At 45.9% G+C, this 13,780-nt stretch overlaps 2 protein-coding genes across 2 annotated transcripts; one reads left to right on the top strand and one right to left on the bottom strand.

Moving 5' to 3' along the window:
• Window positions 1-11,735: 11,735 nt before the first annotated feature.
• On the bottom strand, window positions 11,736-12,141 carry LTS14_001314 (uncharacterized protein; the record flags this gene model as incomplete). Its single annotated transcript, XM_064834023.1, has 1 exon — window positions 11,736-12,141. A coding segment is annotated over one exon (406 nt), but the record flags the coding sequence as incomplete, so codon positions are not given.
• A 519-nt stretch (window positions 12,142-12,660) lies between these two features.
• LTS14_001313 (uncharacterized protein) lies at window positions 12,661-13,590 on the top strand (the record flags this gene model as incomplete). The annotated part of the gene is made up of 1 exon (XM_064834022.1): window positions 12,661-13,590. The coding sequence occupies one exon, from the start codon at window positions 12,661-12,663 to the stop codon at window positions 13,588-13,590; it is 930 nt and encodes a 309-aa protein (XP_064698983.1).
• Window positions 13,591-13,780: the final 190 nt, after the last annotated feature.

The following is a 13,780-nucleotide window of genomic DNA, read 5'->3' as shown; positions in this document are numbered from 1 at the left end:
TTATAGTGTTGTCGCGGACCCTACTTAGGCTTTCCTTATCGTCCTCTCTTAGGTTGTCCGCGAGTAGCGTCCAATTCTATAGGCTATAGCCTATAGTAGTCGTTTCGCTACTTCTAGGGCTGCCTCTACTATCCCGAGTTGGCGGTTCGTACTACGATCCTTTTAGACCTTTCCTATTATCTCTCCTAGAGACGGGTATCGATCTTAATAGCGAGTTCGAACATAGCGACCTACGTATTAGGTCGACCCTATCGAACGATCTCGTCTTTAACTCCTTCCTTTAGACCTATATAGAACGCGTCTACGAGGGCGGTGTTATTCTATCCGGTCCTAAGTATAAGAGTCTAAAACTCTACTTTATACTTAGTAGCGGAGTTTCTCTATCTATACTATCGTAGATCTCGTTCGGCTTCGAAGCGATTATTACCCTAACCGAAGGTCTCTTCGATTTTAGTAAGTATCGTTGCTTCCGTAGAGAAAATCTCCCTAGTAGTTATACGACGGTCCGAGGGCTAGTCGTTTCCTAAGTAATCTTCTAGATAAGGCTAGATCTACTCGGCGGCCGGTCCTCGAAGGTACGAAGAGATAAATATTAGCCTCTTCGTCTAAGTGCCGAATTGTTTATAGTATATCTTAAATATAAGCAAGCACTGCATCTTAAACGTCTTAAACTGTCGCTAGTTGCCGGTAAACTCCTACGGCTTGTTAGCCTTAGGTCCCGCTACCCCGGCGGTCCCCGTAGTAGATCCTATAGTCGATATGTCGGCTATATGTACCTGCTCGATCTAGCTAGTAACCAAGTCGACGGTTCGGTCGTTGTCGTCGGGTGATAGCGTCTAAACCTCTAATTTAACGCTGCTTCCCGATGTAGTACTAGACATACGCTAATGTTAGTAATTTCAAATGTCCCCTAATACTTCCCTAGAAGTAGTGCTCAAAATGTTATAAGGGGTTGCTAATAGGGCAGGAAGGTAACTAGGCGTAGACGGTTAATACGTAGACAGAAGCGTAACTAATTAGTAGTAGGTAAAACCTATCGCTAACTCCTATACTTAAGGTTGAGCACGAAGCTCCTAACTACTAACACCTCCGTACTTATATATATCTACTAGGTCGCGCCTCGCGCGCCCGGTGCGACCTTTCGCGTAGAGCGTCTAGATCGTACCTTATAAGTATGCGCTTACGGGAGCGCCCGCTATAAGCGTTCCGGTAGTTACGTGCTACTAGTCCCCCGCGAGGGTCTTGATACTAACGCTCGCTATATTCGACCTAGAACGAGATATTATTATCGAAACCGATGCCTCCGACTTTGCTATTAGTACTTACCTTATATAGGAGTATAATAGAAATCGACACCTAATCGCGTACTTCTTAAGGAAGATAATGCTAGCGGAACAAAACTACGAGATCTACGATAAGGAACTACTTACGATCGTCGTAGTATTGCGATACTAGAGAATATACTATAAAGGAGCTATAGGACTAACTATCTACTCGGATTATAAGAATCTATAATTCTTTATAACTACTAAAGATCTTTCGAGACGATAGTATCGATAGTTAGAGCTACTTAGATAATATAAGTTTAATATTATTTATACTCTAGGAAAAGACAATAGGCGCGCCGATACGCTAAGCAGACGAAGCGACTATACGGAGGGCAACGAGCCTAAACTAAAATAGGTACTAAAGGTTAACAAAAACGGAAGCCTTAGTATAAAGACTTAAGAGTTTAACTTAACTCTTCGGGTTCTACGGGACGACGACGAAGAATTCCTAGTCGAGTATAGTAAGTATAAAGTACCGCTACTTAAGGAGAACGACTATATACGAGATTACTATAATAGGGAGGACTCCGGTTACCTAGGTGTTACTCGAATAATAGAACATATTCGACAGAACTTCGCCTTCCCGAATATAAGATAAAAGGTCTTAGAATATATTAAGAAGTATATTAGTTATAATAAGAACAAATCTTCGCGCTACGCGAAGTATAGTAACTTATAATTTCGGGAACTACCCGAAAAACTATAGGAAGAAGTTATAATAGACTTTATAACCGATCTTCCTAAGTTACCTAACCTAGTAATAGGAGTATACTACGACGGTATCCTAGTTATAGTCGATAGGCTAACTAAGTATATATACTTTATTCCCTATAGTAAGACGATTACGGCCCTATAGTTAGGCTACCTTATGCTCGATCGCCTTATACGCTACTACGGGATACTAAAGGTTTTTATTACCGATAGAGATACTAAGTTCATATCGAACTACTAGAAAACACTTGTCGTAGCAATTAGACTTAAACATAAGCTATCTATAGTATTCTATCCGGAAATAGACGGTCAAACCGAGAGAATAAACTAAAATCTCGAGCTATACCTTAGGCACTATATAAACCTAGCCTAAAACAACTAGGTAGAAAAGCTACTAATAGCCTAGGTTGTACTTAATAATAATGCCTCCGAGACGACTAGCGAATCGCTATTCTACGCTAACTACGGCAAGGACCTAAACCTATTTATAGAACTACGCGAAGGACTAGCATCTAAAGAAGCTTTAGTTAAAGCCTCTAAACTAAAAGATGTCTACGGCAAACTACGACAAAATATTACTAAATCTTAGCGAACACTTATAAGGACGAGATTTAAAACCTTAAAAACGGTACCTTAGCTAAAGATAGGGGATAAGGTATATCTCCTAACGAAGAACCTAAAAACTAAGAGAGGAATAAAGAAACTAGATTATATAAAGGTCGGACCGTTTCTAATCGCTAAAAAAAGAGGCGAACTTAACTACTAACTCGAACTACCTAGGGATACTAAGGTATACCCTATATTCTACGTTTCCCTCCTCGAACTAGCGCACCTAGATACCGCGCTTTAAACGATATTCTACTATAAGTCCTAAGAAAACTAAGAGTAGGAGGTAGAAGGAATCCTAGAAAAGAAAGGTTAGAGATACCTAGTTAAATAGAAAGGTTACTTAAACGAAGATAATATATAGGAACTTAAGACTTACCTTAAGAATTGCTAGACTGTTATGCACCTGCGGTACAAGGGGGTTAGAGCTCGTTAGACGAGTAAGTTCCAAGCGATAGGTCGGGTAAGTGACTGCTCTAAGGTTTGACCTTTCGGCGGGTTGGTAACTTAGGTTGAACACGAACTACCTACATAAGAAACGCTCATTCTATATATATAGGAGATTCGTGTCTCTACTGATCCGACTAATCGCAGCGCGGTTAGTTCAGTCAGTAGTGTCTGATCCGACTGATCGAAGGAGTATCAGTCGTATTAGTTGCAGGAGCGGAAGCCTCCGCTCCTGACTTCCTATCCACTCGCTTATCCTACCAATCGTGTCACAGTGTCCGTAACACCATCCCCTTCTATACTAGTTCCGTCCTCGGAACCTTAAGTAATAGAGGTCCGCTGTTTTAGTGATCCCATAAGCTTCGTCATGCCTCTGACATCTTCCACTCAATACCGAACCCAACTCTCATTAGAGGTCGCGACTAGTACAGAAATGGCTCCTTGTTCTAGTTGTTAAAATGCAAAGGTAAAGCCTGGCGATCCAAAACCGAAATGTGTAATTGGCGCGAAATCGAAACGCTATTCTGAGTACGTGCGGAAGGGTTACACCAACTGCAACGTAACCCTAACTGCTCCTTAGTAGATCAGGCTTCGGGAGACTCGGAACAAGCTGCGGAGAGAGCTGGAGCAGCTTAAGGAGGAGGAGATCTCTTTGTTGCAGTAGCTTACTGCGAGGCGACAAAAGAAGGTTCGAGTTCACAAGCAGCTTCGACTTGCTAAAAATCGGACGGACGATACGGTTAGTGAAGAGCTTAACAATCTGGAGGTTGCTAATAATGTCGAGGCATCGTTACTTCCGTCGTTAGAAGAGGGCGTCGAGGCGGAGGCGTTGCCTTAGCCGGTCCATAGTGTTCTTAAAATAAGTCCTGGCGAATGGGCCGGGCTCTAGAAATTGCCTAACAACTTTTGGGACGATCTTATGGCTGCGCTAATAGTTAACGCCGGTAAAAGTCCCGGAGGAGTCCTTGGCAGTTCTTGAGGTAAGTCCTTAGTTCCCACGTGTTGTCTTCGCTAGGGTATCCTTTCTATTTGACTAGGTATTTCTAACCTCTTTTCTCTAGGATTTCTTCTACTTCCCATTCCTAGTTTTCTTAGGACTCGTAGTAGAATGTCGTTTGAAGCGCGGTGTCTAGGTGCGCTAGTTCGAGGAGGGAAACGTAGAATACGGGGTGCACCCTAGCATCCCTGGGTAGTTCGAGTCGGTAGTTGAGTTCGCCTCTTTTCTCAGCGATTAGAAACGGTCCGACCTTTACATGATCTAGTTTCTTTGTTCCTCTCTTAGTTTTTAGGTTCTTCGTTAGGAGATACACCTTATCCCCCGTCTTCAGCTAAGGCGCCGTTTTTAAGGCTTTAAATCTTGTCCTTACTAGAGCTCGCTAAGATTTGGTGATATTTTGTCGTAATTTGTAGTAGACGTCCTTAAGTTCGGAGGCTTTAACTAAAGCTTCCTTAGATGCTAGTCCTTCGCGTAGTTCTATAAACAGGTTCGGATCCTTGCCGTAATTAGCGTAGAATAGTAACTCGCTAGTAGTCTCGGAGGCATTGTTGTTAAGCGCAACCTAGGCCATCGGTAGTTTTTCTACCTAGTTGTTTTGGGCTAGGTTTATGTAGTGCCTGAGGTATAGCTCGAGATTTTAGTTTATTCTCTCGGTTTAACCGTCCGTTTCTAGATAGAATGCTGTGGATAGCTTGTGTTTGAGTCCTATTGCGGCGACAAGTGTTTTCTAGTAGTTTAATGTGAACTTAGTGTCTCTGTCGGTAATAAAAACCTTTGGTATCCCGTGGTAGCGCATAAGGCGATCGAGCACAAGGCAGCCTAACTGCGGGGCCGTAATCGTCTTGCTACAGGGAATGAAGTGTGCGTACTTAGTCAGCCTGTCGACCATGACTAGGATACCGTTGTAGTGTACTCCTGTCACTAGGTCGGGTGACTTAGGAAGATCGGTTATAAAGTCTATTATAACTTCTTCCTATAGTTTTTCGGGTGGTTCCCGGAATTGTAAGTTGCCGTACTTCGCGTGCCGCGAAGACTTGTTCTTGTTGCAACTAACATACTTCTTAATGTATTCTGAGACCTTTTGTCTTATATCTAGGAAGGCGAAGTTCCGTCGAATGTATTCTATTGTTCGAGCAACACCTAGGTAACCGGAGTCTTCCCTATTATAGTGATCTCGTATGTAGTCGTTTTCCTTAAGTGGCGGTACCTTGTACTTGCTATGCTCGACTAGGAATTCTTCGTTATCGTCTCGTAGAACCCGAAGAGTTAAGTTAAACTCTTAAGTCTTTGCACTAAGGCTTCCGTCCTTGTTAACCTTTAGCACCTGTTTTGGTTTGGGCTCGTTGCCCTCCGTGTAGTCGCTTCGTCTGCTTAGCGCATCGGCGCGCCTATTGTCTTTTCCTAGAGTATAAATAATGTTAAACTTGTATTGTCTAAGTAGCTCTAACCATCGACATTGTCGTCTCGAAAGATCTTTAGTAGTTATAAAGAATTGCAGATTCTTATAATCCGAGTAGATAGTTAGTCCTGTAGCTCCTTTACAGTATATTCTCTAGTGTCGCAATGCTGCGACGATCGCAAGCAGTTCCTTGTCGTAGATCTTATAGTTTTGTTCCGCTGGCGTCATCTTCCTTAAGAAGTACGCGATTGGGTGTCGATTTCTATTGTGCTCCTGTGTAAGGTAAGCACTAATAGCAAAGTCGGAGGCATCGGTTTCGATAATAACATCTCGTTCTAGATCGAACATAGCGAGCGTTGGTGCGGATGTACTAAGTTCTTTTAGCTCCTAAAAGGCTTGCTCCTGTATCGTCGTCTAATTCTAATAGATATCCTTTTTCGTTAGGTTAGTTAAGGGCGTGGCTATCCTTAAGTAATCCTTAATGAATTTTCGGTTATAGTTGGCTAGTCCGAGGAATGCTTGAATGTCTCGGACTGTCGTTAGGGTAGGCCATTCTATAATTGACTTAGTCTTTTCCGGATCTATGCGAATGCCGTTAACTCCAACGATAAAGCCTAAGAAGTCGACCTCCTTATAGAAGAACTTGCACTTCTCGGGTGCAGTTTTGAAGCCTAAATTGCTAAGGCGTTCGAGTACCTCGCCGACGTGTCTGGCGTATAATTCTCGAGGACCATTTGTGAAGATGAGCACATCGTCCATATAGGCGATTACTATAATGTCGAGGACGTCGCGTAGAGCGTCGTTGACAATTTCTTGGCATATTGCTGGCGCATTTGTCAAGCCCATTAGCATAACTCGGAATTGGTATAGTCCGAAGCGCGTTCTGAAGGCTGTCTTCTACTCTTCTCCGGGTGCTATACGTACTGCGTAGAAGGCGTCCCGTAGGTCGATCTTCGAATACCATGTAGAACCCGTGAGTCGGTTCTTCATTTCTTCGATGTTTAGTAGCGGATATCGGTTCTTAATCGTTATTAAGTTTAGTCGTCTGTAGTCGATAACTATGCGTAGTTTTCCTCCTTTCTTCGGAACAAACATTAAGGGTGAAGCGGCAGGCGATTAGGATTTCTCAATCCATCCCCTAGATAGGTTCTTGTCTATCTAGCTTCGCTGCTCTTCTAGCTCTCGTTGTAATAATGCGTAAAGTGGTCCCTATAGTGGTTCCTTACTAGGCTGGATTGGTATCTTGTGATCCTATGGTCTGTGTTTAGGCAAGGCCGCGAGCCCTGTCTCTTCCTGAAAGAGGCGTTTCCATCGTGTAAACTCTTTAGGGATTCCTAGAGGTGCGTCCTTGTCCTCCTTCGCTCTAACTTGTTGATCCGGTGGATCTATTCCGGCATCTGTCGAGCTTGGGCTACTACGTAGCTCCTGTTTCGGTTGTTGATCAGCTATATATGTATGCTGTCGTTCCTCATCTACCGCTGAACTCTGCCGGCGTGTAGGCTCGATGTCGGTAACGCATACGCATCGCTCAAATGTGAGTACTCTCGTTTTCCACTCTATGTGTGGGTTGTGACGTTCCAACCAAGGCGTGCCTAATACGATATCGTGTCTGGCTATAGGCACGACGTCTAGGACTATCGTCTCGTGGTGCTGTTGCATCGCTAGGGATAGTAGCATCGTTTTACTATCTACGTCGGGTAGGGATGAGCTATCGACGGCTATTAGCTTGTACCCGCCATTCTTCCTCCTTCGGGTTGCGATCCCGTGTCGTTGCACGAATTGGGCTAATATAAACGTTCCGTTGGCTCCGGAGTCGATTATTGCTATTATTTCGTGTCCTTGTATGATGCATTTGGTGCGTAGGACTGCTACTAAAGTCTGTTAAACATTCGTGTTGTTAAGTTCCCGTAATCTGTTCTTACTAACGGGCTCTCCTAGTTTTTTGTCTCTAGAGCTGCTAGAAGCTCGGGGTCCTTAAGGCAGACTTCCCAACTAAGGGGTCCATCCTTAGGCTATAGTGTAATTCTTCCTTGTTCGATACTTGTCGATACTAGTCCTTTAGTCGATAATAATAGTTTACCGAAAATCTGTCCCTTCTACACTAGTAGTGGTAGGAGTCTGTAGGTTGTAGCGTGTAACCATTTGTGTGACGCAGTCTTGCACTGCTAGATCATCTCTTATTCTGTAATAAGGTCGTTCTGCTAGTTTTCCTGTATTATGTAGATCTCGTCGAATCGCTATGCAAGCACCTTAACGTAGTCTCGCATGTTCTTGCTGATGTAGATCCCGTCTAGGGCGTGATATCCTCTAGATCCGTCGAACTTGCTTCCTATCGGGGGTATATCTCGTACATAGGTTTGCCCTCCTTCGAGGTTGATTTGTCGATAATCCCAAAATTCCCTCCGTAGGTTGTTAAGTAGCAAGTCAAAGTTGTTTCGATGTAGTCGTCGTTTCCCTTGCACCTTCGGGAAGACTTCCTCGTGTTGTCTGACTATTGTAAGAATTATTCGTCTGATTGGTTCTAGTGCGTCGACACTAAAGTTAAGTGTTTCGTTATCGCTATTATTGTCGTCGTCGGTGTATTCGTATTCTGATGACTCGGGCGTGTCCTCGTGACCGTCCTTAGAGTCTGGTATAACAGGGGTCAGCGCGAAGCTTCCCTAATCGTACATTACGACTGGTTGTCTTAATTCTTCTTCATCGTCGGATTCCTCCTCCTGAGGTTGTTGTGTTTCTTGCAGGGTTGTATCCTCCCACCTAAGTAGAGGTGGAGACCTTCCTCGGGCGTAAATGCCGTCGTCCCTGTCCTGCTATAGTTGCCGTTGTCGAACTAGCGCTAGTTCGAACATAGGGGGCTAATACGCAGCACTGTTGGATCCCTATAATTCCGTCGAATTGAACTCTCGACGAGGCTTACTCGGGAACCATCCTAAGTCTGCCTTGCTCGAGTAGTGAGTCGTATAGGAGTCGTTGTAACATCCTGTCCAGTGTAGTTGTTTGTGTTCGTTATCTAGGTCCTTTCCGACGCTTTCTCCGATCTTTATTATCGTGTCGCGGATGACGTAGATGTTATCCGTAGAGACCGTTCCGAGTAGTTCGAGGAACTTGTTCTCCTATTCGATGATTTCGTCCTTACGATTGGGGTGTCGTTTCTTCATTAAGCCTATCGTATTGGCGATTTCGGACTGCGTTTGTCGTACAGCATTGCTATTGGCTGATTCCTTACTAACGTGCATTCCTGACTGAATGACGTTAATGGCTTCCTGAATATGTTCGGCAAATGGATTACGTCGTTCTGTGACGTTGATCTCCATAGCGTTGACCTCCCTGAGATCCGCCTTGTAGTTCTGCTGTAGTTGCACCTTGCGGCTACGGCAGTCTCGTGCGTAGTGTCCTTCCTTTCCGCACGAATAGCACTTTAGTCCTTGCTTCTTACCCTAGGCGTGGTTCTTGCCCTTAGCTCCTGCTCTATTGGGTTTGCCTCCTCCAAACTTGCGTTAAGTAGCGTCGAGTTCTATAGCGTCAGGGTCGCGACGTTGCTGTCCTCCGGTCCGGCCGTAGGGAGCATAGCCAATTCGTCCGCGGTCCTAATTGGTATTGCGTTTTTCTATGTATCGTTCGTAGAGCATATCGTCCACCTTAATTGCAGCCTCCTACAAGTATTCTAAGGTGTCTTGGCGTCCTCCGTATCTTATAAGCTCGTCCTTAACGTTGTCTTTAAGTCCTCGATAGTACATAGATCTTAATGCATTGCCGTCCCATCTAGTACGAGTAGAAACCTCTTTGAACTTGGCGGTGTACTAGGATGCGGAGGCCCTTTACGTAACGTGTTAGATGTTCCGGATAGCGACTTGCTGGTCGTTGCTAAGTCTATAGATTCCCTTGACCTGTTTGGCGAACTCCGAGAAGTCGGCAAAGATCCCGTCCGGGTCTCTGTTCTCGAGTAGGACTATAGTCAATTTAGGACGTATCCAGCTTTGAGCTTCGCCTCGAAGGTAGGATGCTGCGATGCGGCAGCGTCGTTGTTTACTTGTAATACCTTTAAGGGAGAAGTATAGCATAATCTAGTTCAACTAGTTATCGAGCTTGTTACGATCCCTATAGAAGAAGTCCGGCTTAGCGGAATACTTTGTCCTGTCTTCATTAGTAGAGGCACTAGCTCGAGCGGTCGAAGCTATGCTAACGTCTCTTTCGTTGTTAGGAGCCATTTGTTTGCTTAGGGTACTCACCTACTGTAAGGGTGTTTAAAATGTTATGCACCTACGGTACAAGGGGGTTAGAGCTCGTTAGACGAGTGAGTTCTAAGCGATAGGTCGGGTAAGTGACTGCTCTAAGGTTTGACCTTTCGGCGGGTTGGTAACTTAGGTTGAACACGAACTACCTACATAAGAAACGCTCATTCTATATACATAGGAGATTCGTGTCTCTACTAATCCGACTAATCGCAGCGCGGTTAGTTCAGTTAGTGGTGTCTAATCCGACTGATCGAAGGAGTGTTAGTCGTATTAGTTGCAGGAGCGGAAGCCTCCGCTCCTAACTTCCTGTCCACTCGCTTATCCCACCAATCGTGTCACAGTGTCCGTAACATAGACCCTCCTACGGCAATATTACCGAAACTACTCTCGGGACCGAAGATAGATTCTCCGCTAGGAAGAGTCTAAAAGGTATCGTTATAAACTATAGATATCTTAGCCTACGACGCTACGGGAAGCTAGAAAACGCCGTCTAACTCCTCTAGCGTTCTCTCCGGAACTAGCAAATACTCGGAAGACGTAGCTAGGGTACCGGGACCTTCGGAAGGCAACGATTATAGTTCCTTAAACTCCTTACTAATAGCCTTCTCCTCCCGCTCTTCCGCGACCCGGAGCTGCTTCCTTAACCGATATATACGTATTATCGCCTTAGTTACGCTCTCTTTAGCCTCGTTAAGCTAACGCTTTAGTTTACGACGCTAAGTACGTAACCGTTCCTATTCGGTCTATATAACGGTAACGTTATATCCTTACGTACCTTTTCGTATATACTCCGAATACGATCTATACTAAATATCTACTATATAGCGAGGACGCTCCTTATCCTTCGCGACTTTTGCGTTCCGATAGTAAGTATATAGAGAAGGTATCTCGCGACCTTCCTCTTCGATTCGTAGAGCTTATCGTTCGCGGCGTTCTTTTCGAGTTAGCGGCTCTCTACTTATAGTATTAGAAAAAGAGGAAAATAACTTATATTATAAGCTCGGGACGAAGCTTAGGTATAAGAGGGGGATAGTATTATAAATATATAATATAGGGTATAGAGAGGGAGAATAAGGACTAGTTATTTTAGCCTTAAAGGGAAGCGCTAAGGGCGTACCCGCGAATTACGTAACTAGCTAACTTTACTAAACCTTAGATAGATACGTAACTAGCTATCCGACTAGACGAGTAGTCTAGCGGACTAATAGCTAGTTAGAATACGAATCTCCTATATATATAGATAAGCCCTTTCCTATATAGATAGTTCGTGTTTAACCTAAGTTACTAACCCGCCGAAAGGTTAAACCTTAGAGTAGTTACTTACCCGACCTATCGCTTAGAACTTACTCGTCTAACGAGCTCTAACCCCCTTATACCGCAGGTGTATAACATTAAGGCTAAAATAACTAGTCCTCGTTCTCTTATTCCTGCATTATATATTATATGTTCGTAATAGTTACATCCTCGACCTGGCCGAACAGTATCTCAACGAAAACAGCCTTATAGGCGGAGTTGACCGCACGCCCTCGAATACGCGGACTAACTCCTCGATTGAACCACTTATTATGCCATCCTTATACTTGGTCGCTTTGAAGTGTCGAGATTCGCTCGTACGACGACGAGCGGTATCTTTGCTAGCTTCCACGGACAGAGTCGAAGGGTTCCAGAAGAGTCGAAGCCTCGCTGCCTTTGCAACGCAGATCATCGAAGCGGAACGAATAGCAAGGGCGTTAATCGGCTTGCCCTCGATATACGAGACACCTTTAAGCGCAGGGCAGGTACCCGAAATTGCCAGATTCCTAGACGTCGTGGTGAGTCTGGTGCCTGGGAGACCGTCCGACACCCATATCATATGTACTAGGTTTGCATATGAACGAGGGGGGGAGCTCGAAGTGACGAGACTTGCTATAACAGCTACTCATGCTAGGAAACTGAAACTTTTCCGGTTCCTGTAAGCTAACTAAGTATATATAGAGAGTTCTATACTATGTAGATATACTAGCTTCAAGTACTAAAAGCACTGCATTTCCGTGACGATCTGGTCGCGAATTTGCGCCAGGAAGCTTTTGGGTACATGGCAGCATGCTTTTGCGGATGCCTCATCATTAATTCGTCGTCATGTTGGCCACGGAGTTTCTTGGCTAGCACCACATCTGATCCATCTAGATGACGAGCGCCGATGAAGTCGAAGCTGAGTACCGAGAGATATCGCTCTAGCCGTACCCAGTGTGAGCCGCAGTACATGTTGACCTTGTCGAGATAAGTATTCGCTTCTTGGATCACCCATAGCCTCGAGAACCACGACCGATCCCAAAGCTCGGCAAATGCACTGAATGTTTCGCTCTCGATTTCTTCGTCACTTGTTCGGAAAGATCGAGCACAACAGTGACAGTGCTCTGAATCCCTGACTCTCTGCATTCCAGTCTTGTAGAGATTCTCACTCTTCGGCGTGCCACCATATCGGGCGGCATGGTGCAGAAATGCAAATGCGAGCGTATCTGATTCCTTGGCCTGACCCAATCACACCAGAACGGCATCAGCTCGCCAGTACACTTTCGACATCATTGCAATCTCCCCGACGGACAGGGTAGCATAAAGCGATACATTCGACACCCTCGCTTTCAGCAGTCGTCAGTGATGGCTACAGTCGGTACATCTTTGACCGGGCGTCGAGACGGTAAGCGTGACGAGATCAACGTAAGTGAGTGAAGAGAAGCGAGGAACCTCATATGGTCGCAGCGCAGGCGGAAACGCTCCGTTCGTTCACTTCACTGCTCAGAGCTTCACGGGTTACATGATAAGATCTTACAGTACGTCCAATTTGAAGTATGGTGCAACCATGGACACTAGAGAAACCTGATAGCCTGAGATTGAACATGACATGAGTACTGTGATCAAGAGCAACAAGACACTCGATCTTGGTCAGCAGGCAATATTATGGCGGAGAAGCGCCCCTCACCTTCCTCAGCAGCACGCGAACGACCACGAGAGAAGCGACAAGTAGTCCGCAATCTACAGCACACCCAGCACCGACCCGAGCATGTCGAGCCCGTGCCTCCGAGTGCAGCGTTCACCCAAGCGCAAATGCTTAAAAGCATCGGCGCAGCTCTCACTGCCGCCGGCTTCGATGGCGTGCAGCCCGCAGCGCTAGAGATGTTTCGATCGCACACCGAGGAGTACATGCTGCACTTCGCAACATATATACGGACATCAATGAACAGCGGGAGGAGGATGACACCAATCGCGCAAGACTTCAGCATGGCGCTGTCACTCACGCCCAACACTGCTTCGGCTTCACTACTCAGACCGCAACTCCAGCTCCCGCTGCCCGAGAGCATATCATACCCATCCATCCCCGAACCCGATCCAGCCGAGCCTGCCCTACCAGACTTCTCCGGCCTTCTGCACTCACTCACTTCACGGTCGCAACCAGGGTACATACCCTCACACTTCCCAGCACTGCCGCCAAAACACTCCTGGCAGCAAACACCCGTCTTTCCGAAACGCGAAAAGGATGTGCGACAGATGCGCGAGGAGGCGACGAAAGAAGGCATGCTGGCAGAGCAAGCGCTGAGGAAGCTCGCGACGGCTGCCAAGGCCGGAGCTGAAAAGGCCGAGAAGAGGAGAGGCAACATACTTAGTGGGCCGGGTAAGGCGAGAGGTGGTGTGAGCGGCAAATGGGCAGCGGGGAAGGAGGAAAGCTTTGCGGATCTGCTGAGTGACGGTGGAGTGGTTGGGGAGGGTGGGGTTCGTATGGGACAAGCAGGCGACAGAGGATCGAACGAGGGCGGGACGGACAATGCCGTGGTCAATTATGACCTGAGTCACTGGCGGCGTGGTGGCCAGCGCCGTGGTGCGAGGAGGTAGATTCGGCGTCAGAACTGCCTGAGCGAGAATGGTATCTTTAGCGTGGCGTTTGGAGCACCACCGTCGTACGGTGGCGGAGTTGACCTGTACATTATTGTCTTCGTGGAAAGCACATCTTCGACACACGACTTCATTTGCAGCTGTGTCCGCGTATGAGCAGTAACATCGTCTTCTTGGGCTGCTCGTCACG

The sequence above is a fragment of the Recurvomyces mirabilis genome (genome assembly GCF_035927965.1).
Source record: "Recurvomyces mirabilis strain CCFEE 5264 chromosome Unknown scaffold_2, whole genome shotgun sequence".
NCBI lineage: Eukaryota > Fungi > Ascomycota > Dothideomycetes > Mycosphaerellales > Teratosphaeriaceae > Recurvomyces > Recurvomyces mirabilis.
Note: the sequence above shows the minus strand (reverse complement) of the source record. Positions and strands in the feature narration are given on the sequence as shown.